Below are 22,584 nucleotides of genomic sequence, written 5' to 3' on the forward strand. Positions count from 1 at the left end.
GGTTAAAAAAGCATACGGGGTCCTGGGCTTTATAAATAGAGGCATAGAGTACAAAAGCAAGGAAGTTATGATGAACCTTTATAAAACACTGGTTTGACCACAACTGGAGAATTGTGTCCAGTTCTGGGCACCACACTTTAGGAAGGATGTGAAGGCCTTAGAGGGAGTGCAGGAGATTTACTAGAATGATTCCAGGGATGAGGGACTTAAATTACATGGATAGACTGGAGAAGCTGGGATTGTTCTCTTTGGAACAGAGAAGGTTGAGAGGAGATTTGATAGAGGTATTCAAAATCATGAAGGGTCTAGAGAGTAGATAGAGAGAAACTGTTCCCATTGGCAGAAGGGTCAAGAACCAGAGGACATAGATTTAAAGTGATTGGCAAAAGAACCAAAGGCGACATGAGGAAAAACATTTTTACACAGCGAGTGGTTAGGATCTGGAATGCATTGCCTGAGGGAGTGGTGGAGGCAAATTCAATCATGGCCTTCAAAAGGGAACCGGATAAGTACTTGAAACGAAAAAATGCGCAGGACTACGGGGACTGGGGAGGGGGTGGGGGGGGAGGAAAGGGTGGGACTAGTCAGATTGCTTATGCATAGAGCCGGTGCGGACTCAATGGGCCGAACGGCCTCCTTCCGTGCTGTAACCTATGATTCTACAAGACTCGCTCAGTGCCACTGTCGTCAGTGCTCCTTCTGAACTCTCCTCTCTTGTTCATCCTCAGCTGCAAATACACTGTCTCTTAAGTGGGAAGTGGTGTCCCGCAGGGATGCAAACTGGGACCACTGTTGTTCACCATTTACACTGATGTAAAAATGTTTGAGGCTCCCACTAGGTAGGAGCTCTTCCCCTTTACAAGGGGTCGCAGCAGAGAGTTAGTATAGTAGAATCATAGAATGGTTACAGCATAGGAGGCCGCCATTCGGCCCGTTGAGCCCGTGCCAGCTCTCTGCAAGAGCAATCCACTTAGTCCCATTCTCCCGCAGCCTTGCGGATTTTTTCCCCTTCAAGTACTCATCCAATTCCCTTTTGAAAACCAAGATTGAATCTGCCTCCAACACACTTTCGGGCAGTGCATTCCAGATCATAACCACTCGCTGCACAAAAAAAAATTTTCCTCATGTCGCCTTTGGTTCTTTTGCCAATCACCTTAAATCTGTGTCCACTGGTTCTCGAACCTTCCGCCAATGGAAAGTGTTTCTCCCTATCTACTCTGTCTAGACCCTCATGATTTTGAATACCTCTATCAAATCTCCTCTCAACCTTCTCTGCTCTAAGGAGAAGAACCCCAGCTTCGCCAGTCTATCCACGTAATTGAAGCCCCTCATCCCTGGAATCATTCTAGTAAATCTTTCCTGTGCCCTCTCTAAGGCCTTCACATCCTTCTTAAAACCAGAATTGAACTCAATACTCCAGTTGTGGCCGAACCAGTGTTTTATAAAGGTTCATCATAATTTCCTTGCTTTTGCACTCTATGCCTCTATTTATGAAGCCCAGGATCCAATATGCTTTAACCGCTTTCTCAATCGGCACTGTCACCTTCAACGACCTGTGCATATTTACCTCCAGGTCTCTCTGTTCCTGCACCCCCTTTAGAATTGTACCCTTTACTTTATATAATATAGTACAGTATTATATTATATAGTACAGTAGAACTGCTTTAAGGCGTGGTTCTGCAACACCACTGCCAGTGCTGCTGAATCCGACCTTTGATGTTGAGAGGCAGATTCCACAGTCTCTGGCTGACAGAGTAGCAGCAGGTCGCAAAGGACCACTTGCCCACTCTCTTGGTCGGGAAGTGACGTGGAGCGGGTGGGTGGTGGGGGAAGTAACTTATAAACTAGTGGTTTTATAAAAAAAAACTTAAAATTAACTTCAGCTTAATGAAGCAACGGATATGAACGTCACTCTGGCACCAAGGTTAAGAATCAATACATGGGGTAATTCCACAAAGATCTTACGTTGCCGCGGAGCCTCACTGGAGGCGGGCGTGAGTGGAAGAATCACAACTATCGTGTTACAGCCCTACCTTCAAACCATGGCCACACAGGAAGCACTTGCAGGACTATGAAGAGCGAGCGAGGGAGCTGGACAAAGTGGACAGCTCTTTCAAAGAGCTGGCACAGGCTCGCTGGGCCGAATAACCTCCTTCTGTGTCGTATGATTCGATATTCATATCTAGGAAGGCTCCACAGCAGCAGATCCTCAAAATTGCCCCTAAAATATCTTTACTGATATTGCAACAACAAAGCGTAGGTAGGAGCAGCTCTTAACTACACTGTGCTGTTTTAAGATGTTACGTTTCTTTGCGTCTCTGTTCTCCCTCTACACCATCCGAATCCAATCCTAGACACAGATCACGATTCTCACCTCCATGACACCGTTCTCCCTCACCAGCATGCACCAGTTGGTGGGTTCCATTTTAAAGTGTGAGGGCTCTTTATCAGGCACCGGCGCAGAGGTACGACTTGGCTCCTCTTTTGGAGGGCTGAAGAGCGCCGAGCCAGATTCTCCGTACAGCATCTCCTCTTCGTCATCCACTGTGGTGCTGCAAGGTTAAAAAAACAACACTGGTGAAGCACAGAAACTCCTGGAGATGACCGACAAGGAAATGAATGATCAATTGTTAACCGTGCAGCAACTGTACCCTTTCATAGAAATAAATTAAATCGGATTCAAATTCACATCTTAGAGCTGAAAGGGCAGTGCTCAAAATTTACGTGTTTCTGCTTGTGACCATCTCCTGGTCTCCCCAATCGAAAATAACAATACCTTGCATTTATATAGCGCCTATAACGTAGTAAAATGTCCCACGGCGCTTCACAGGAGGGTTATTAAATAAAATTTGACATCGAGCCACATAAAGAGATATTAGGACAGGTGACCAAAAGCTTACTCAAAGAGGTGGGTTTTAAGGAGCGTCTTAAAGGAGGAGAGAGAGGTAGAGAGGTTTAGGGAGGGAATTCCAGAGTTTAGGGCTTAGGCAGCTGAAGGGATGGCCTCCAATGGTGGAGCGATTAAAATTGGGGATGCACAAGAGGCCAGAATTGGAGGAGCGCTGAGATCTCGGAGGGTTGTAAGGCTGAAGGGGGTTACAGAGATAGGGAGGGACGAGGCCATGGAGGGATTTGAAACAAGGCTGAGAATTTAAAAATTGAGGCGTTCCCGGAGCGGGAACCAATGTAGGTCAATGAGCACAGGGGTGATAGGAGAATGGGACTTGGTTGAGTTAGGATATGGGCAGCAGAGTTTTGAACTATTTGAGCAAATAGCACAACCAATGTCATTTCATTGCTTCCACACCATTACTGGTGCATTTGCTGGTAAACCATTTAGGAGAATGATCAGAGGAAAAATGATCCACGAGCACCATTTTACAACACAATTTATTCTTAATCTGTGCCTGAATAGGCCACACAGAGCTCCCGCAGCTACATTCTGCTCTCTCTTCAACAAGGAGTGATAAAACTCTTGATATTTCCTGCCCTCTTGTACTTGCAGTGTTGTTAACACAAGCACACTCAGATGGGTTGGAAACACGGATTTTCAGTTCCGTCTGATGGCTCGCTGTTCTTGCACTAGCCAGGCCCAACCCTTGTTCAGTGCTGGGTTAACTCATGCCAGCCAGGGCAGCTGTATGGGACGCTATAATTAGCCTCAGTGCCACAGAGAGAAAAAAACGACACAGCCAGAGTTATTAACCAGTCACGCCTGCTGCACATGTGGACGTTAGGTGAGGGCAGGATCAAGTTACTGGCAAAGTCCCTATGCTCAAATAGCCTACCAACACTCAACTGCTCTCACACAAATTACAGGGAAGGCACTGCAAAGCTGCCATTATGTCCCTTATATGAGTCACCATCACTCAGAGAGGCGAAAGGCAGTTAAATTTGGGGGAAGGGGAGAAAGAGGATGCTGGTGAGAAAGAAGTACTAATTTTCTAATATTGATGGGCTTGGGTATACAGGACAAAATTTCAAAGTTTGCAGATGACACAAAGCTTGGAAATGTAGTAAAGAGTGAGGATAGTAACAGACTTCAGGAGAACATAGACAGACACGTGGCAGGTGACATTTAATGAAGAGAAACCTGCCGTCCTTACCCGGTCTGGCCTATATGTGACTCCAGACCCACAGCAATATGGTGGATTCTGAATCACCCTCTGAAATGGCCTACCAAGCCACTCAGTTGTACAATCTCGCTACAGAAAGTCACAATAAGAATAAAACCAGATGGACCACCTGGCATCGGACCACTAGGCACCGGACACGACAAAGGCAAACCCAAGCCCAGTCGACCCTGCAAAGTTCTCCTCACTAACATCTGGGAGAGCTGTCCCACAGACTAGTCAAGCAACAGCCTGACATAGCCACACTCACAGAATCATACCTTTCAGCCAACGTCCCAGACTTTTCCATCACCATCCCGGGTATGTCCTGTCCCACCGGCAGGACAGACCCACCAGAGGTGGTGTTAAAGTGGTATACAGTCAGGAGGGAGTCCTCAACATTGATTCCAGAACCCATTGAATCTCATGGCATCAGGTCAAACATGGGTAAGGAAACCGCCTGCTGATTACCACCTACCGCCCTCCCTCAGCTGATGAATCAGTCCTCCTCCATGTTGAGCACACTTGGAGGAAGCACTGAGGGTAGCAATAGCACAGAATGTACTCTGGGTGGGGGACTTCAATGTTCATCGCCAAAAGTGGCTCAGTAGCACCACTACTGACCGAGCTGGCCGAGTTCTGAAGGGCGTAGCTGCCAGACTGGGCCTGCAGCAGGTGGTGAGCGAACCAACACGAGGGAAAAATCTACTTGACCTCGTCCTCACCAATCTACCTGTCGCAGATGCATCTCTCCATGACAGTATTGGTAGGAGTGACCACCATACAGTCCTTGTGGAGACAAAGTCCCGTCTTCGCACTGAGGACACCATCCAACGTGTTGTGTGGAACTACCACCGTGCTAAATGGGATAGATTCAGAACAGATCTAGCAGCTCAAAACTGGGCATCCATGAGGTGCTGTGGGCCATCAGCAGCAGCAGAATTGTATTCCAGCGCAATCTGTAACCTCATGGCCCGGCATATTCCTCACTCTACCATTCCAACAAACCAGTGGATCAACCATGGTTCAACAAGGAGTGTAGAAGAACATGCCAGGAGCAGCACCAGGCGTAACTAAAAATGAGGTGCCAACCTGGTGAAGCGACAACTCAGGACTACATACATGCTAAACAGCGGAAGCAACATGCTATAGACAGAGCTAAGCGATTCCACATCCAACAGATCAGATCAAAGCTCTGCAGTCCTGCCACATCCAGTCGTGAATGGTGGTGGACAATTAAACAACTAACAGGAGGAGGAGGCTCTGTAAACATCCCCATCCTCAATGATGGCAGAGCCCAGCGTGTGAGTGCAAAAGACAAGGCTGAAGCGTTTGAAACCACCTTCAGCCGGAAGTGCCGAGTGGATGATCCATCTCGGCCTCCTCCCGATATCCCCACCAAGACAGAAGCCAGTCTTCAGCCAATTCGATTCACTCCACGTGATATCAAGAAACGGCTGAGTGCACTAGACACAGCAAAGGCTTTGGGCACCCACAACATCCCGGCTGTAGTGCTGAAGACTTGTGCTCCTGAACTAGCCGCACCTCTAGCCAAACTGTTCCAGTACAGTTAGAACACTGGCATCTACCCGACAATGTGGAAAATTGCCCAGGAATGTCCTGTCCACAAAAAGCAGGGCAAATCCAATCCGGCCAATTACCGTCCCATCAGTCTACTCTCAATCACCAGCGGCACTTACTCACCAATAACTTGCTCACTGATGCTCAGTTGCAGGTCCGCCAGGACCACTCGGCTCCAGACCTCAATACAGCCTTGGTCCAAACATGGACAAAAGAGCTGAATTCCAGAGGTGAGGTGAGAGTGACTGCCCTTGACATCAAGGTAGCATTTGACCGAGTGTGGCACCAAGGAGCCCTAGTAAAACTGAAGTCAATGAGAATCAGGGGGAAAACTCTCCTGTGGCTGGAGTCATACCTAGCACAAAGGAAGATGGTCGTGGTTGTTGGAGGCCAATTATCTCAGTCGCAGGACATTGCTGCAGGAGTTCCTCAGGGCAGTGTCCTTGGCCCAACCATCTTCAGCTGCTTCATCAATGACCTTCCCTCCATCATAAGGTCAGAAATGGGGAATGTTCGCTAATGATTGCAGTGTTCAGTTCCATTCGCAACCCCTCAGATAATGAAGCAGTCCGAGCCCGCATGCAGCAAGACCTGGACAACATCCAGGCTTGGGCTGATAAGTGGCAAGTAACATTCGCGCCAGACAAGTGCCAGGCAATGACCATCCCAAACAAGAGTCTAACCACCTCCCCTTGACATTCAACGGCATTACCATCACCGAATCCCCCACCATCAACATCTTGGGGGATCACCATTGACCAGAAACTTAACTGGGCCAGCCACATAAATACTGTGGCTACAAGAGCAGGTCAGTGGCTGGGTATTCTGCGGCAAGTGACTCACCTCCTGACTCCCCAAAGCCTTTCCACCATCTACAAGGCACAAGTCAGGAGTGTGATGGAATACCCTCCACTTGCCTGGATGAGTGCAGCCCCAACAACACTCAAGAAGCTCGACACCATCCAGGACAAAACAGCCCGCTTGACTGGCACCTCATCCACCACCCTAAACATTCACTCCCTACACCACTGGCGCACTGTGGCTGCAGTGTGTACCATCCACAGGATGCACTGCAGCAACTCGCCAAGGTTTCTTTGACAGCACCTCCCAAACCCACGACCTCTACCACCTGGAAGGACAAGGGCAGCAGGCACATAGGAACAACATGCACGTTCCCCTTCAAGTCACACACCATCCCAACTTGGAAATAATATCACCGTTCCTTCATCGTTGCTGGGTCAAAATCCTGGAACTCCCTACCGAACAGCACTGTGGTAGAACCTTCACCACATGGACTGCAGCGGTTCAAGAAGGCGGTCCATCACCACCTTCTCAAGGGCAATTACGGATGGGCAATAAATGCTGGCCTTGCCAGCAATGCCCACATCCCATGAACAAATAAAAAAAGTTTGTGGTGATGCATTTTAGAAGAAAAAATTAGGAGGTGCAATAAAAACTAATTTTAGAACAATTTTAAAGGGGATGCAGGAACAGAGAGACCTGGGGGTTCACAAATACACATCTTTGAAGGTGGCAGGACAAGTCGATAAAGCTGTTAAAAAAGCATACAGGATCCTGCGCTTTATAAATAGAGGCATAGAGTACAAAAGCAAAAATAATTCAATGAACGTCCCCATATTTAAGTGTTAAGGTAAGTGGCCCTTACCTAATGTTGGTAATCATGGTTTCCATTTCTGACTGGCTCCCTTTTGTGGCGTCCTCCTTCAGAACAGAGGCTCGGCTCTCCGTGGTAAACATTCCACTGATATCCCGGTACGCACAAAGGGCGATCACCTTCGACAACTGGAAGGGGTAGTTTTATTTTTAATTTTAATTTCAGTCCATCCGGATACCAGCCCAGGACAGTGTAGAATCAGGTTATCAGAATCCTGGAGACTACAAAATATCTGACAAGAGCACTGCAACACAAACCTTACTGACTCACCAGAGCTTCAGCTCAACACGTAAACACGAGACACATCCACAGCCGAAATCTACACATTGATCACATATGGGAGGAAATTCCAGCCTCTGTAGCTAACTTCATATTTTAACTTCTTGTTAATTCCCCCCCTCTATCCTGAAGGTGCTAACTGGCTGATGGGAGGATAGTTACACAGGCAGTGGAACCAAGTTGTCATTCATCATTTTTGAACTTGGGTATTGGCAGGCAGACAGCAGGGGACATCACCGGCAAGCCTGATCCGGTCCTCAGCTGATATCCACCCATGCACCAGTGCAGTACTTCCTGCAGGGGTCACTGGACAGTAACGAGGAGGGAAATTCTGGCTAATTATCCCTGCCCTAGCCCGTGGACAGGGGTCTACTGTAGCACTCTCTCTGTTGCTAAGATCAGTTTATTGAATCTTACAGCATAGAAGATCACGCCTGTGCCGATTCTTTGAAAGAGCTCTCCAATTAGTCCCACTCCCCCGCTCTTTCCCCACAGCCCTGCAAATTTCTCCTTTTCAAGTATTTATCCAATTCCCTTTTGAAAGTTACTATCGAATCTGCTTCCACCGCCCTTTCAGACAGTGCATTCCAGATCACAACAACTCGCTGACTAAAAATAATTCTCATCTCGCCTCTGGTTCTTTTGCCAATTATCTTAAATCTGTGTCCTCTGATCACCGACCCTCCTGCAGTCAACTCAGTGCAGACCAGGAATTAAACCTTGCAAAACCATGAGTGAGTTAACTTATTTTAATTATTGAGAAGCCTGGGTGAAGCACTAACAGCCATAGCGCAGGGCACTAACAAGAGTGAAGAGAGTAGAAGCGAAAACAAGATAAATCAGGAAGTAGTGATCAGGTGATGCCAAAGTTTGAGCTTCAAAAGCCTGTAGATTGTCAGTGGAAGGAAAGACTGAGGGAGATAAGGGGGTAAATTTTAACTTCCAGCCCAGAAGGGAGCGGGGGCGAGGGGTGACAATTTCTGGGTATGAAACCCGGAAGGTAAGTGGGCACTTAATGAGGCCCATCAATTGCACTTCCGGGTTTCAAGCCTGGCAGCCAGCCTGATTGACAGGCTGTCGGCCAGGAAGGCCTGCTGCAGCAGCGGAGGACGAGATCGGGGGTGGGGGAGCAGGGGCGAGGATAAGATGGGGGGGGTGGGGTGGGGGGCCAAGGATGAGATCGGGGGGCTGAGAAGATGATCGGAGGTCGCTGGAGGTTGAGTGAAGAGTCAGAGGTAGATGGCATCCACTATGGCTGGGAGGGGGTGGGGGGGGGGGGGGGGGGAGAGGAGTCGGGTCAGCCAATCACGGGGGTCCTGTCGGCCTGGTGAGCTTGTTGGACCTGGATGAGGCACTCCTGCTCCTCTGGGCCCACAGGCCCTAATGAAGGCGCTCACCTCATGGATCCGGCCCTCCCCGCCTGCTTTCACCTGACGTGAATGGGAAGCAATCCGAAACCCGAACAGTGTATTGGAATAATAAAATGAATTTAAGTACCTCAAGCATCTCAATGAGGTACATTGCCCCTTTAAGTATCGGCCCACTGGCTTTAAATGTGGGGCGGGACTTCCTGGTGTCTGCTCTCCAGACGCAGACAAACCTGCCTGGGTTAAACCCAGATGCAGGCGTGTTGGAGCCGGGATATCGTCCCACTCTGAAAACAGAGTATTTTTACTCCCCACCCGCCCCCGTTCTTGGAGGTTAAAATTTATCCCAAGGAGTTTCACAGTTTGTCAGGAACCAGGAAAGAACGGGTTAGAGTCGGAGATAGTGCAACGAGTCTTGATGCAGGGATTGGTGAAGATACAGGGAGGAAGAGCAGCATGTAGAATGGAGTATTTTCAGATTAAGAGAGAGGAAAGTTCAGAGCAACACTGACCACAGTAACCAACATAACTAGCAAAAGCAAGTTACAATCTCGGTTACAATGAGCGGAAAACTCAGAATGAGGGACAGCCATATTAAAGCAGTAAGCATACATCCCACTTCCCCCCACCTCTGCGACATTTGGAATTACACGACAGCTGAAAACGATGCACTACCTGTGAGAATCCCTACATGGTCAGTTTTCGGTAAAATATTAAAATGCCTATGTGGCAAAGAAGCAGAATGCAAAATGGTTAGAAAGGGTTAATTAGTTAGTAACTGAGATTGGTACAGGTGGCCTGGCCCTCCTGCTGGGCCATATGTTTGCTTAGTCAGCAGGCCTGCATTGTCTTATCAATGATAGGTGTTTGATGTGAGTCAAGGACTGGTCTGAATGTCTCCATGTTTATGATGTGGAGATGCCGGTGATGGACTGGGGTTGACAATTGTAAACAATTTTACAACACCAAGTTATAGTCCAGCAATTTTATTTTAAATTCACAAGCTTTCGGAGATTTTCTCCTTCCTCAGGCAAATGTTTCAAGATCTCCTTGAAGCCTACGCATTTATACATATTGAACAATAATAAATGGTGTTTACAGACTGCCCCTGCAACTGCCCGTTGCCAAGGCAATCACCGTGTTCAGACAGAGAGGTGTTACCTGCAGAACCTCCGAATACACATTCAATAAAAAAACAAACAGGGAAAAAAAAACAGAGAAAAAAAAACACAGAGAGAGGCAGAAACATCCGGAAGGCAGAGAGAGCCAGCAAATGACCCATTATAACCTGAGGAAGGAGGTAGCCTCCGAAAGCTTGTGAATTTAAAATAAAATTGCTGGACTATAACTTGGTGTTGTAAAATTGTTTACAATTGTCAACCCCAGTCCATCACCGGCATCTCCACATCATGTCTAACAGCAGCATGATCAGCACATGGACGATCTATGATTGGCCGGCAATAATGAAACCTCGCATGGCAACCTATGCCCGGCTTATGATTGGTGTTGACCCTCGTTAAGTATGTTCCAACCCTATTGATTTGTATAAAAACGTGTGGATTTCTGTATGTTTTTGTTCTTGCTCTGCCAGCATAGAGGGACTCTATCAGGAGTCCAAATCAATGCTGCAGACTAAGAACCCTGCTATTAAAGGTGTGCTGAACTTTAAAATGTATTCGACTTCAGTTTTTACTGAACCAGACTGAGGGGAAAGAATCCGGATCGTCACCTGTTTTATTATAGGCAGTCAGGAGGTTAAACTCGCCGATTCTAGGGACTACGGGTCGGAGAATCAGCGTTAAGGCGCTGTGTCTCGAACTCCGACCCCTTCAAGCACGGTGCTCTGCTGACAGGGGTCAATGAATTTGCTCTTGTATCCCCAACCCCTAGGAAGTTTGAAATAGTATTGTGCAGGAATACGTACCATGTGTATCTGGGGTTTCTGCATGGTCAGTCTGTGGGTGTTTCCTCCGTACGTGTCACGTTTCAGTACAAACATGGTCACCTGACCTTCGCCGCTCATTATCACCACGTAGGGATCGCACACCGCACAGTGCATGATGGGAGAGCCCAGATCCACAGGAATGAAATGCAGCTGGTTCACTGTGAGAACAGGATAAAGTGTCATTCAAGAGCAGCAAACATTGACAGTAGAGACAATTCCAACCAAACTACACAGTACAGTCAGGTGCGCCATCCCCCATCAGATCTCTATGACATACAAATAGTTTGGTGTAAACCTAGAATCACAAAATAGAATCATAGAATCGTTACAGCACAGGAGGCGGCCATTTGGCCCATCGAGATTGTGCCGGCGCTTTGTAAGAGTAGTCCAGTTAGTCCCATTTACTTGCTCTTTCCCCGTAGCCCTACAAACTTTTTCCCTTCAAATATTTATCCAATTATTTGAAGCGATCACATCCTTCCTGTAGCGTGGCGACCAGAACTGGAGTACTGTGTGCAGTTCTGGTCGCCACACTACAGGAAGGATGTGATCGCTTTGGAGAGGGTGCAGAGGAGATTCACCAGGATGTTACCAGGGCTGGAGCGCTTCAGCTATGAAGAGAGACTGGGAAGATTGGGTTTGTTTTCCTTGGAGCAGAGGAGGCTGAGGGGGGACATGATTGAGGTGTACAAAATTATGAGGGGCACAGATAGGATGGATACTAAGGAACTTTTTCCCTTCGTTGAGGGCTCTATAACAAGGGGACATAGATTCAAGGTAAAAGGCGGGAGGTTTAGAGGGGATTTGAGAAAGAACTTTTTCACCCAGAGGGTGGTTGGAGTCTGGAACTCACTGCCTGAAAGGGTTGTGGAGGCAGGAACCCTCACAACATTCAAGAAGCATTTGGATGAGCACTTGAAATGCCATAGCATACAAGGCTACGGACCAAATGCTGGAATATGGGATTAGAGTAGACAGGGCTTGATGGCCGGCGCGGACACGATGGGCCGAAGGGCCTCTATCCGTGCCGTATAACTCTATGACTCTAATTCCTTTTTAAAAGCCACGATTGAATCTGCATCCTCCATCCTTTCGGGCAGCGGATTCCAGGTCATAACTACTCACTGCGTAAAAAAGTTTTTCCTCACATCGCTGTTGGTTCTTTTGCCTTGTGAGTTTATGCAAGTAAAGAGGAAAGAAAAAAATAACTTGTGTTCACGTAGTGCTTTTCACCACCTCAGGACGTCCCAAATCGCTTCACAGCCAATGAAATGACTTTTCAAGTGTAGTCACCGTTTTTATGTAGAAAAGCACGGCAGCCAATTTGCACACAGCAAGTTCCCACAGTAGCAATGGGATAAATAACCAGTTAATCTATTTTTAGTGATGTTGGTCGAAAGATATTAGCCAGGAAACCGGGGAGAACTCCCCTGCTCAGTGGGTACACGCACTCTAGTGTAGAACTAATCCATACAGACCAGAAATGCGTGGTCCACAATCCTTGCTGAGTGAGCTGAGTTCAGCTTGACCAGCCATTCAGCAGATACAATTAATCTCAGTGCCCTGGGTTGGGGGGTGTGGAATCGACCACCAACTGTTATCCAATGGCTCTTGCAGTGTGCATGGGTGGGCGGGGACAGGACTGGGTGCAGTTCCCAGTCTCTTTATGGTCAACTAGCCTGTCAAAAGAAACTCTTCAGGGTCACACATGAAGAATGGCCACTTGGGCAAATCTTAGGAAGAAGGTCGGTGCCTGTGGAACTGCAGCCCGACAAGGAGATAGTCTTCTCATGAGAAGAGGAGAGAAAAAGAAAAGCTGCTTTATACCCTGGGATAATTCCAGTATCTCATACTGCCAAGGCTCAGTAAACCTTCAAATCCAGTTTCCCTGTTTAAATTCTTGCTCGAAGAAACAAGACAGAGATCTGAATCCGGGACGAGATGTTAAAGTTTGAGCCTGATGGTTTGCAATGGCGGTGGGTAATAATGGATGCGGGTAATAATGGTTGCCCCTGCTGGATGCCCCCACAAAGTTCCCAAGTACTCACCCCCTTCCAGTAACCGGATCCCCAAAGGAGAAACCTGCACAATGTATTTATTGTCTCCGATGTTCCCTGCAAAAATGGTTGGACCCTGCGTGGCAAAACCACTGGCATCCAGCTCCATGATTTCCTGACCCGTCTGCAGGATCTGCCGTGTAGAGAGAGGGAAACACAAAGCACAGACAAATTAGTATATTCATTTCCACTATAATCCTTCAACAGGGTAGGACATTTAGGACTGAGATGAGGAGAAATTTCTTCACTCAGAGAGTGGTGAACCTGTGGAATTCTCAACCACAGAAGGCTGTGGAGGCCAAGTCACAATGTATTTAAGAAGGAGCTAGATAGATTTCTAGACACAAAAGGTATCAAGGGTATGGGGAGAGAGCGGGAATATGGTATTGAGACAGAGGATCAGCCATGATCATAATGAATGGCGGAGCAGGCTCGAAGGGCCGAATGGCCTACTCCTGCTCCTATTTTCCACGGTTCTATATGTCAGCTGTGGCTCAGTGGGTAGCACTCTTGTCTCTGAGTCAGAAATTCGTGGGTTCAAGTCCCACTCCAGAGATTTGAGCACATAGTGCAGCACTGGGAGTGCTTAGATTGTCAGCTGTCCATCTTTTGGATGAGATGTTGAACTGAGGCCCTCTCTGCCTCTCAGATGGACGTTAAAGATCCCATGACACTATTTGCAGAAGAACAGGAGAGTTCGCCCCGATGTCCTGGCTAGTATTTGTCCCTCAACCAACATCACTAAAACAGATTATCTGGTCATTTATCACATTACTGTTTGTATGACCTTGCCGTGCGCAAATTGGCTGCTGCATTCCGTATAATACAAAAATGACCACACTTCAAAAGTACTTCATTGTTTGAAAGCACTTTGGGACTTCCTGAGGTTGTGAAAGGCAAATAGTTAATTCCCAAGGAACAGTAAACAATAAATCAGTTACTGTGATGTTCGTAGAACTGAACCCAAAACCCTCTCTATATTAAATTATACAAGAGAAATCCAGACACTCACATAAGAACATAAGAAATAGGAGCAGGAATAGGCCACATGGCCCATCGAGCCTGCTTCACCATTCAATCAGATCATGGCTGATCTTCGACCTCAACTCCACTTTCCTGCTCAATCCCCATTTCCCTTGATTCCCCTAGAGTCCAGAAATCTATCCAGCTCAGCCTTGAATATACTCAGCGACTGAGCATCCACAGCCCTCTGGGGTAGAGAATTCAAAAGATCACAAGAAACAAAATGTTTTTCTTGTGCCATACTGAGAAAGAAAAAGACCATTCAGGAAACAACACCTACCATTGTCGAGTCTTCTCGACTTAAAATGAGGAAACCATGTTTTTTCACATCTTCCTCTGGGGTCACCTCTTTGGGTTCCTTCTCTGCCTTCTCTCCATCAGCGGTCTGATCCTAAGCGATAGGATGTGAGCAGAGGATGGGAAAGATTAAAAAATTATATAAAGGCAAAAAACAGTTTAGGTCATATAAGAGTGGCGAGTACTCAGAGTGTCCTGAAAAACATACATCCCTCAACTAACGCCACCAAAACAGATCAACTGGTCATTCACCTCACTGCTGCTGGGCATAGATTAGTCGCTGCATTTGCCTACCTAATAACAGTGATTATGCTTTAAAAACACTAATTGGCTTTGGGATGTCCCGAGGACATGAAAGGTGCTATATAAATGCAAACCTTGCTTGATACCCGTTCTGACAGACAGTCAATTTTGACGGCAGATTGTGTAATTATTGCACTATAGGAATGGTTACACATTTCAGGCTTCACTGGTTTTTCCTGTAAGTGGATTCCACGTCCATTACGATCAGGACTTTACCTTCACTGCCCAATATCTAGCCATTCGATAACTCGACCTGGGGCACGGTAATCTCGCAAGTTCAACCACCAATCTACTGAAAATCAGACTGATTAACGCTTTAGTGAGACAAGGCCAGATATAACTTGTCAAGCTACTTCATCTTGGTCAATAAGAGTAACAATTACAGTAATCCTCCTCGTGGTATAGAAAATATCAAAACTCGCTGCAGTGGCCCTATTAGCGGGCTAAACATTCACCTTATCTGATCAGCATCTTTCTCTGAATCTGACTGACTCAGGACTTACGAGCGAGCTTTCTCTCACAAGGTCTCGTTCCCTTCCCTGCTCTAACCGAACTGTCCCCAGACCATGTGCTTTCCTGTTCATTTATTTCCCAGCTGGATAGCAAGTCAGCAGTTATGACCTCTGGGTCTCGTTGTGTTCGCAGCCTGGCTAATAGGCATGCCAAATAAACCGGTCACTGGCCCTCTGGCTCTGGGTCCCTAGAAACTGTTCCCAAAATGAATAGGACCACCCTGACACAATGAACCTGGATGGCTCACAGGAAAGATTAAATGTCCTTCACTGACATGCAAGAAACAAATGAGCCAGTTATGGCTTAAATGTACCCCTCCCAGTCTCTGGCTGTTGTGTAAATTTTAAATCCTTATGAGCTAAATTCAACTTAAAAGCAACATTTTAATATAAATCAAATAAAGATCCTTCAGGCAAAATCGACCACATGCTAAAACGTTATGCTCCACACGGACTGCAGCGGTTCGAGAAGGCGGCTCACCACCACCTTCTCGAAGGCAATTAGGGATGGGCAATAAACGCCGGCCTCGCCAGCGACGCCCACATCCCATGAACGAATATATTAAAAAAAATAGGTGGGAGAACATATTTAGAAAATAAAATTACAATAAAAGGCACGGTCAGAGCGGGCCCGAGGGGCCAATAAAAGGCACGGTCAGAGCGGGCCCGAGGGGTCAATAAAAGGCACGGTCAGAGCGGGCCCGAGGGGCCAATAAAAGGCACGGTCAGAGCGGGCCCGAGGGGCCAATAAAAGACACGGTCAGAGCGGGCCCGAGGGGGGCAATAAAAGGCACGGTCAGAGCGGGCCCGAGGGGCCAATAAAAGGCACGGTCAGAGCGGGCCCGAGGGGCCAATAAAAGGCACGGTCAGAGCGGGCCCGAGGGGGGCAATAAAAGACACGGTCAGAGCGGGCCCGAGGGGCCAATAAAAGGCACGGTCAGAGCGGGCCCGAGGGGGGCAATAAAAGGCACGGTCAGAGCGGGCCCGAGGGGGGCAATAAAAGGCACGGTCAGAGCGGGCCCGAGGGGGGCAATAAAAGGCACGGTCAGAGCGGGCCCGAGGGGTGAATAAAAGGCACGGTCAGAGCGGGCCCGAGGGGTGAATAAAAGGCACGGTCAGAGCGGGCCCGAGGGGCCAATAAAAGGCACGGTCAGAGCGGGCCCGAGGGGCCAATAAAAGGCACGGTCAGAGCGGGCCCGAGGGGCCAATAAAAGGCACGGTCAGAGCGGGCCCGAGGGGCCACTAAAAGGCACGGTCAGAGCGGGCCCGAGGGGTGAATAAAAGGCACGGTCAGAGCGGGCCCGAGGGGGTCAATAAAAGGCACGGTCAGAGCTGGCCCGAGGGGGTCAATAAAAGGCACGGTCAGAGCGGGCCCGAGGGATCAATAAAAGGCACGGTCAGAGCGGGCCCGAGGGGTCAATAAAAGGCACGGTCAGAGCGGGCCCGAGGGGTCAATAAAAGGCACGGTCAGAGCGGGCCCGAGGGGTCAATAAAAGGCACGGTCAGAGCGGGCCCGAGGGATCAATAAAAGGCACGGTCAGAGCGGGCCCGAGGGGTCAATAAAAGGCACGGTCAGAGCGGGCCCGAGGGGGGCAATAAAAGGCACGGTCAGAGCGGGCCCGAGGGGCCAATAAAAGGCACGGTCAGAGCGGGCCCGAGGGGTCAATAAAAGGCACGGTCAGAGCGGGCCCGAGGGGGGCAATAAAAGGCACGGTCAGAGCGGGCCCGAGGGGCCAATAAAAGGCACGGTCAGAGCGGGCCCGAGGGGCCAATAAAAGGCACGGTCAGAGCGGGCCCGAGGGGTGAATAAAAGGCACGGTCAGAGCGGGCCCGAGGGGGGCAATAAAAGGCACGGTCAGAGCGGGCCCGAGGGGCCAATAAAAGGCACGGTCAGAGCGGGCCCGAGGGGTGAATAAAAGGCACGGTCAGAGCGGGCCCGAGGGGGGCAATAAAAGGCACGGTCAGAGCGGGCCCGAGGGGCCAATAAAAGGCACGGTCAGAGCGGGCCCGAGGGGCCAATAAAAGGCACGGTCAGAGCGGGCCCGAGGGGCCAATAAAAGGCACGGTCAGAGCGGGCCCGAGGGGCCAATAAAAGGCACGGTCAGAGCGGGCCCGAGGGGCCAATAAAAGGCACGGTCAGAGCGGGCCCGAGGGGCCAATAAAAGGCACGGTCAGAGCGGGCCCGAGGGGCCAATAAAAGGCACGGTCAGAGCGGGCCCGAGGGGCCAATAAAAGGCACGGTCAGAGCGGGCCCGAGGGGCCAATAAAAGGCACGGTCAGAGCGGGCCCGAGGGGGTCAATAAAAGGCACGGTCACAGCGGGCCCGAGGGGGTCAATAAAAGGCACGGTCAGAGCGGGCCCGAGGGGGTCAATAAAAGGCACGGTCAGAGCGGGCCCGAGGGGGTCAATAAAAGGCACGGTCAGAGAGGGCCCGAGGGGGTCAATAAAAGGCACGGTCAGAGCGGGCCCGAGGGGTCAATAAAAGGCACGGTCAGAGCGGGCCCGAGGGGTCAATAAAAGGCACGGTCAGAGCGGGCCCGAGGGGTCAATAAAAGGCACGGTCAGAGCGGGCCCGAGGGGTCAATAAAAGGCACGGTCAGAGCGGGCCCGAGGGGGGCAATAAAAGGCACGGTCAGAGCGGGCCCGAGGGGGGCAATAAAAGGCACGGTCAGAGCTGGCCCGAGGGGGTCAATAAAAGACACGGTCAGAGCGGGCCCGAGGGGGTCAATAAAAGGCACGGTCAGAGCGGGCCCGAGGGGTCAATAAAAGGCACGGTCAGAGCGGGCCCGAGGGGTCAATAAAAGGCACGGTCAGAGCTGGCCCGAGGGGGGCAATAAAAGGCACGGTCAGAGCTGGCCCGAGGGGGTCAATAAAAGGCACGGTCAGAGCGGGCCCGAGGGGTCAATAAAAGACACGGTCAGAGCGGGCCCGAGGGGGTCAATAAAAGGCACGGTCAGAGCGGGCCCGAGGGGCCAATAAAAGGCACGGTCAGAGCGGGCCCGAGGGGGTCAATAAAAGGCACGGTCAGAGCTGGCCCGAGGGGGGCAATAAAAGACACGGTCAGAGCGGGCCCGAGGGGTCAATAAAAGGCACGGTCAGAGCGGGCCCGAGGGGTCAATAAAAGGCACGGTCAGAGCGGGCCCGAGGGGGTCAATCAACAAAAAAAAATCAAGGAAAGACAAAAAGTGACGTCACAGAGGAACGCCGAGGGTAAGTATTCAGTTTATTGGTTAAGCGTTTTTAGTGGTTATTGTGTTTAGTGGTTCGTGTCTTTAGTGGTGGTTAGTGTCTTTAGTAGTTAGTGTTAGTTAAAAAGCCTTAAAACTAAACAGTTAAAAAGAGCGGGAAACTAGTTTAAAGTAGATAAATTAATTAGATTTAAAAAAAAATAAACCAAGTCAATTAATTACATAAAAACTTTAATTAATATATAAAACAGGGTAGGATAAGTATGGCAGGGCAGGTGGTGCGTCATAACTGCAGCATGTGGGAGTTGGTGGAGACCAGCGAGATCCCGAGCAATCACATCTGCAGTAAGTGTCTGCAACTCGAGGAACTTCAGCTCAGAGTTGTTGGGCTGCAGTCCGAGCTGCAGACATTGTGATGCATCAGAGAGGGGGAGAATTATCTGGACACTTGGATCCAGGAGACAGTCGCACCCCTTAGGTTAGGTAGTAGTTTAGATTTGGTCAATGGTCAGGGACAGGAGGATGTGACTGCGAATCAGGCAGGTATGGGGATCCAGGATGCAGTGATGGAAAAGCCTCAGCCTTTGACCTCGAACAGGTACGAGTACTTGCTACTGTGTGGATGAGAACAAAGACTGCAGGGAGGATGGGCAATTTGACCACAGCACTGGGGTACAGAAGGCCATTCAAGTGTGGTGGAGGGTGGCCGTAAAAAGGAATGTGGTAGTGGTAGGCGATAGTATAGTCTGGGGGATAGATACTGATCTCTACAGCCAGAACCGGGAATCCCGAGGCAGTGTTGCCTGCCCGGTGCCAGGGTTAAGGACATCTTCTCATAGCTGGAGAAGAACTTGGAGCATGAGGGGGAGGATCCAGTTGTCGTGGTCCACATAGGAACCAAAGCCATAGGTAGAACTAGGAATGGGGTTCTGCTGAGGGAGTTTGAGGAGCTAGGGTCCAAATTAATAAGCAGAACCTCAAAAGGTAATAATCTCTGGATTACTACCTAAGCCACATGCAAATTGGCATAGGGTCAAACAGATGAGTGGTTCAAAGAGTGGTGTGGCAGACAGGGGTTTCGATTCATGGGGCACTGGCACCAGTACTGGGAAAAGAGGGAGCTGTTCCATTGGGACAGGCTCCACTTAAACCAGGCTGGGACCAGTGTCTTGGCGCATTGAATAATCAGGGCTGGAGATAGGGCTTTAAACTAAACAAAAAGGGGTGGGGGGGAGGCGTGAGGTGAGGGGAAATTTAGAAATCTAAACTGCTGTTACTACCCCTCTCCAGGGCGCTGGAAATAAGGTGCTGGTGACATACACTCCCAGTATGAGTAACCAGAGTATAACGCTGTTTATCTGAATGATACAGAAAAAACCCCAGACGAGTGAGTCAAGCAAATTGAGAATCTTACACAGGGCTAAAATCTCACGGATGCAGCTTTGAGATAAACCAGCGGGATTTAATTTTTTAAGTGCTGCTAACATTATTCACTGAACAAAGAGTCACCTGGCTTTATGTTCACAATCCTTAAAAATATTCCATTTTACAGTGATTTGGAAAACTGATTGCACTATAATTACAATGTTTACTGCAATTAATTTAGAAAAAGCAGTGCAACAAAATAATTATAGACATTGGACATACTGGGAAGTGCCACTGATACAGGGTGAGATATGGTGATCAGGTGAACAGCTTTCCAGTCCTCCAGCCCTACAACCCTCCGAGATCTCTGCACTCCTCCAATTCTGGCCTCTTACACATCTCTGATTCCATCGCCCCTCCGTTGGCGGCCGTGCCTTCAGCCATCTAGGCCCTAAGCTCTGGAATTCCCTCCCTAAACCTCTCCGCCTCTCTCTTCTTTTAAGAAACTCCTTAAAACCTACCTCTTTGACCAAGTTTTTGGTCACCTGTCCTAATATCTCCTTATGTGGCTCGGTGTCAAATTTTGTTTGATAATCGCTCCTGTGAAGTGCCTTGGGACGTTTCACTACATTAAAGGCGTGATATAATTGCAAGTTGTTGTCGTATGTGAACTTCTCTTGCCCCTACCCCATGCCATTAACATCTGTTGTAACTAAGGTCGTCCTTTGGTTCAAATATAAGTTAAATATAAACTAAGATTAAAAACTAATTTTACTGCTTACCTTCGTGTTTACCTCATCTTTCTTATCAGAGGCAATCACCGTCCACATGTCATGGCAACCGGGAAGTTCAAAGGTTGTGACCACCTGGGCGCGAATACTTCGCTGTTTGAAAAAGAAAAGCACATCTGGTTAGTTTACTTTCCATAATTACCATTGGATCTCCTGTAATGTTCCTCTCAGGGTCACCCTGTGGGGAAGTGGTGTAAGTAGCTCCCGAGGTCAATCAGAGGTGAATTATAATTGTTGCTGGACGTTTCTCTAGACTCGGCAAGTGCTTGGCTCCGCCTCTCGTTATCCCCACAACCTCTGGATTACCTCAAGGTCCAGTAAAAGCAGCTGCAAATAACTGGGTTTCTTTCTCTTTATTTTTGAAAAGTCTGAAGCGTTATTATTATTTGTTGGTGCTTTATGCAAAACGCGATGGCCGCAGTGACGGCTGCACTCAAAACTTTTACATTTCTCACGGATCCTTTGTTGAAATGTTATGGTGGGCTTGCCCACTTTAACTGTGAAAAAATACCCTTGTCCTTCCAAACCTATGTTGTGTCTGGAAAAAGCTCCATAACATCAAGGTGAAGTGATGGTTGGACCAGTATGAGGCAATGAAACCCATAAAATTGGAACATAGTGGTTTTTAGTCCAATTTTTCCTGTAGTGTATTGATGCAATACTTTAATGCACCTACGGCAACACTGTGTGTTGGAAGTGGTTTGAAGGCCGGGATCTCTCTTTGTCAGCTGGGCTGAGACCAGTACATTATACAACGGATCAGAACCTGTGGAAGCATGACTGAATAAATGAATTCTGGCATTTACAAATCCTCAATGCACTGCACTTGAACTTGTTAGGAGTTCCTCAAATCCCTTCTGATTCACAACTTTATTTAAAAGCTAAGTAACCGTTTAGTTCCTGCAACTAGTGGAGGCACAGAACTTATTTTCCCGCATGGCAACTCTGTCATTGTGTTCTAAAGAGCAGATCCTGATTTGTACCGACCTACAGCAATGTGGTATTGAGAAAACAACTTGGGAACTTTTGCTTCACCCCAGTTTGAGTTATACTGCAGTAGGTGCTCGAGGTGCTTTTACACCACTTGCCTAAGTGCAATATGAGCAACATCACAAGCAAGTTATACCGTACATTTTGTGCTGAGGCAAAACAAAAATCACTTTAAATTGGCACAAAGTGCAACTGTCCTATAAAAGCTACATAATCACCTCTTGGTTTGAACCCTCAAAGGGCTGGACACAGTCACCCTTATGCTAACTGTAAAGAGTTCCTATTTCACTTAAGCTATGGGGTGATAGGAAGGGGAAGGCAATGGTCAAGTCAGTATGTATGAACATAATCTATAATAACATCTTAAAATCCTTGAGTTGGGAACATCACATCCCAAAGAACAATGAAATCAATAGGTAATGCTGAAACGGCAATGCCTGATATTATTTACTCCAGGAGTGGGATTATAACCTCTAAAAACACGCTATAACCAGAACACCTGCTATTCTTACTTTGTCCAGTGCTAGCGCTGTAACACTCTCAGCCTGTTACAACAAACACAGCCAGATAGTCCATCTCCTCTAATAACAAAGCCATGGGAGAGTCAATATTACTGGTGCTACTCAAGAACCCCATAAAAGGAAAAAAGCAGGTCTACACAGAGGATTGTAACAAAACAAAAAGATTCCTTCTATTTCAGATCCATAATGATTTCAGTCTCTTCTCACTAGGCTTTATCCAATCTTGTTTAGCAACTTTCCTAAAATTATTACACAATTAAGCTCCATAAGCTTTCCAGAACCCTTGCCCCAATTACATCCAGGGAACCATTAGATTTTTTGTGCCGTCACACTTCAAATGTCTTGCAAATGAAGGAAATAACTAACCAGTTTTTAATAACAGAAACACTCATTAATAGTTTCTAACAGCAGGAATCATCAACCAATATACGGTCTTCTACAGCTCAAAGCTAAAAGCAAACGGTAAACTCTAGAATTCCACTATTTTCCAAAGAGTTACCTGAGTAACAAATAGCCAGCTTTGTCCTTGGGTGTTTACAGACTTTACCAATGATCTCTGGTATAGTCCTGGTAATCCC

General features: G+C 48.1%; 1 protein-coding gene across 1 annotated transcript in view; it reads right to left on the reverse strand.

Annotated features, from left to right (window-relative positions):
• Nucleotides 1–22,584, reverse strand: part of cpsf1 (cleavage and polyadenylation specific factor 1) — a 110,750-nt gene that overhangs the window by 43,173 nt on the left and 44,993 nt on the right. Inside the window, exons 17-22 of the mRNA XM_067968829.1 lie at nt 20,487–20,588; nt 14,320–14,430; nt 13,008–13,149; nt 10,939–11,117; nt 7,360–7,496; nt 2,375–2,552 (exon numbers count right to left, since the gene is read on the reverse strand). Coding sequence (XP_067824930.1) covers nt 2,375–2,552; nt 7,360–7,496; nt 10,939–11,117; nt 13,008–13,149; nt 14,320–14,430; nt 20,487–20,588 — 849 coding nt within the window. The remainder of the gene's footprint in view (nt 1–2,374; nt 2,553–7,359; nt 7,497–10,938; nt 11,118–13,007; nt 13,150–14,319; nt 14,431–20,486; nt 20,589–22,584) is intronic.

This window comes from Heptranchias perlo, chromosome 2 (genome assembly GCF_035084215.1).
Source record: "Heptranchias perlo isolate sHepPer1 chromosome 2, sHepPer1.hap1, whole genome shotgun sequence".
NCBI lineage: Eukaryota > Metazoa > Chordata > Chondrichthyes > Hexanchiformes > Hexanchidae > Heptranchias > Heptranchias perlo.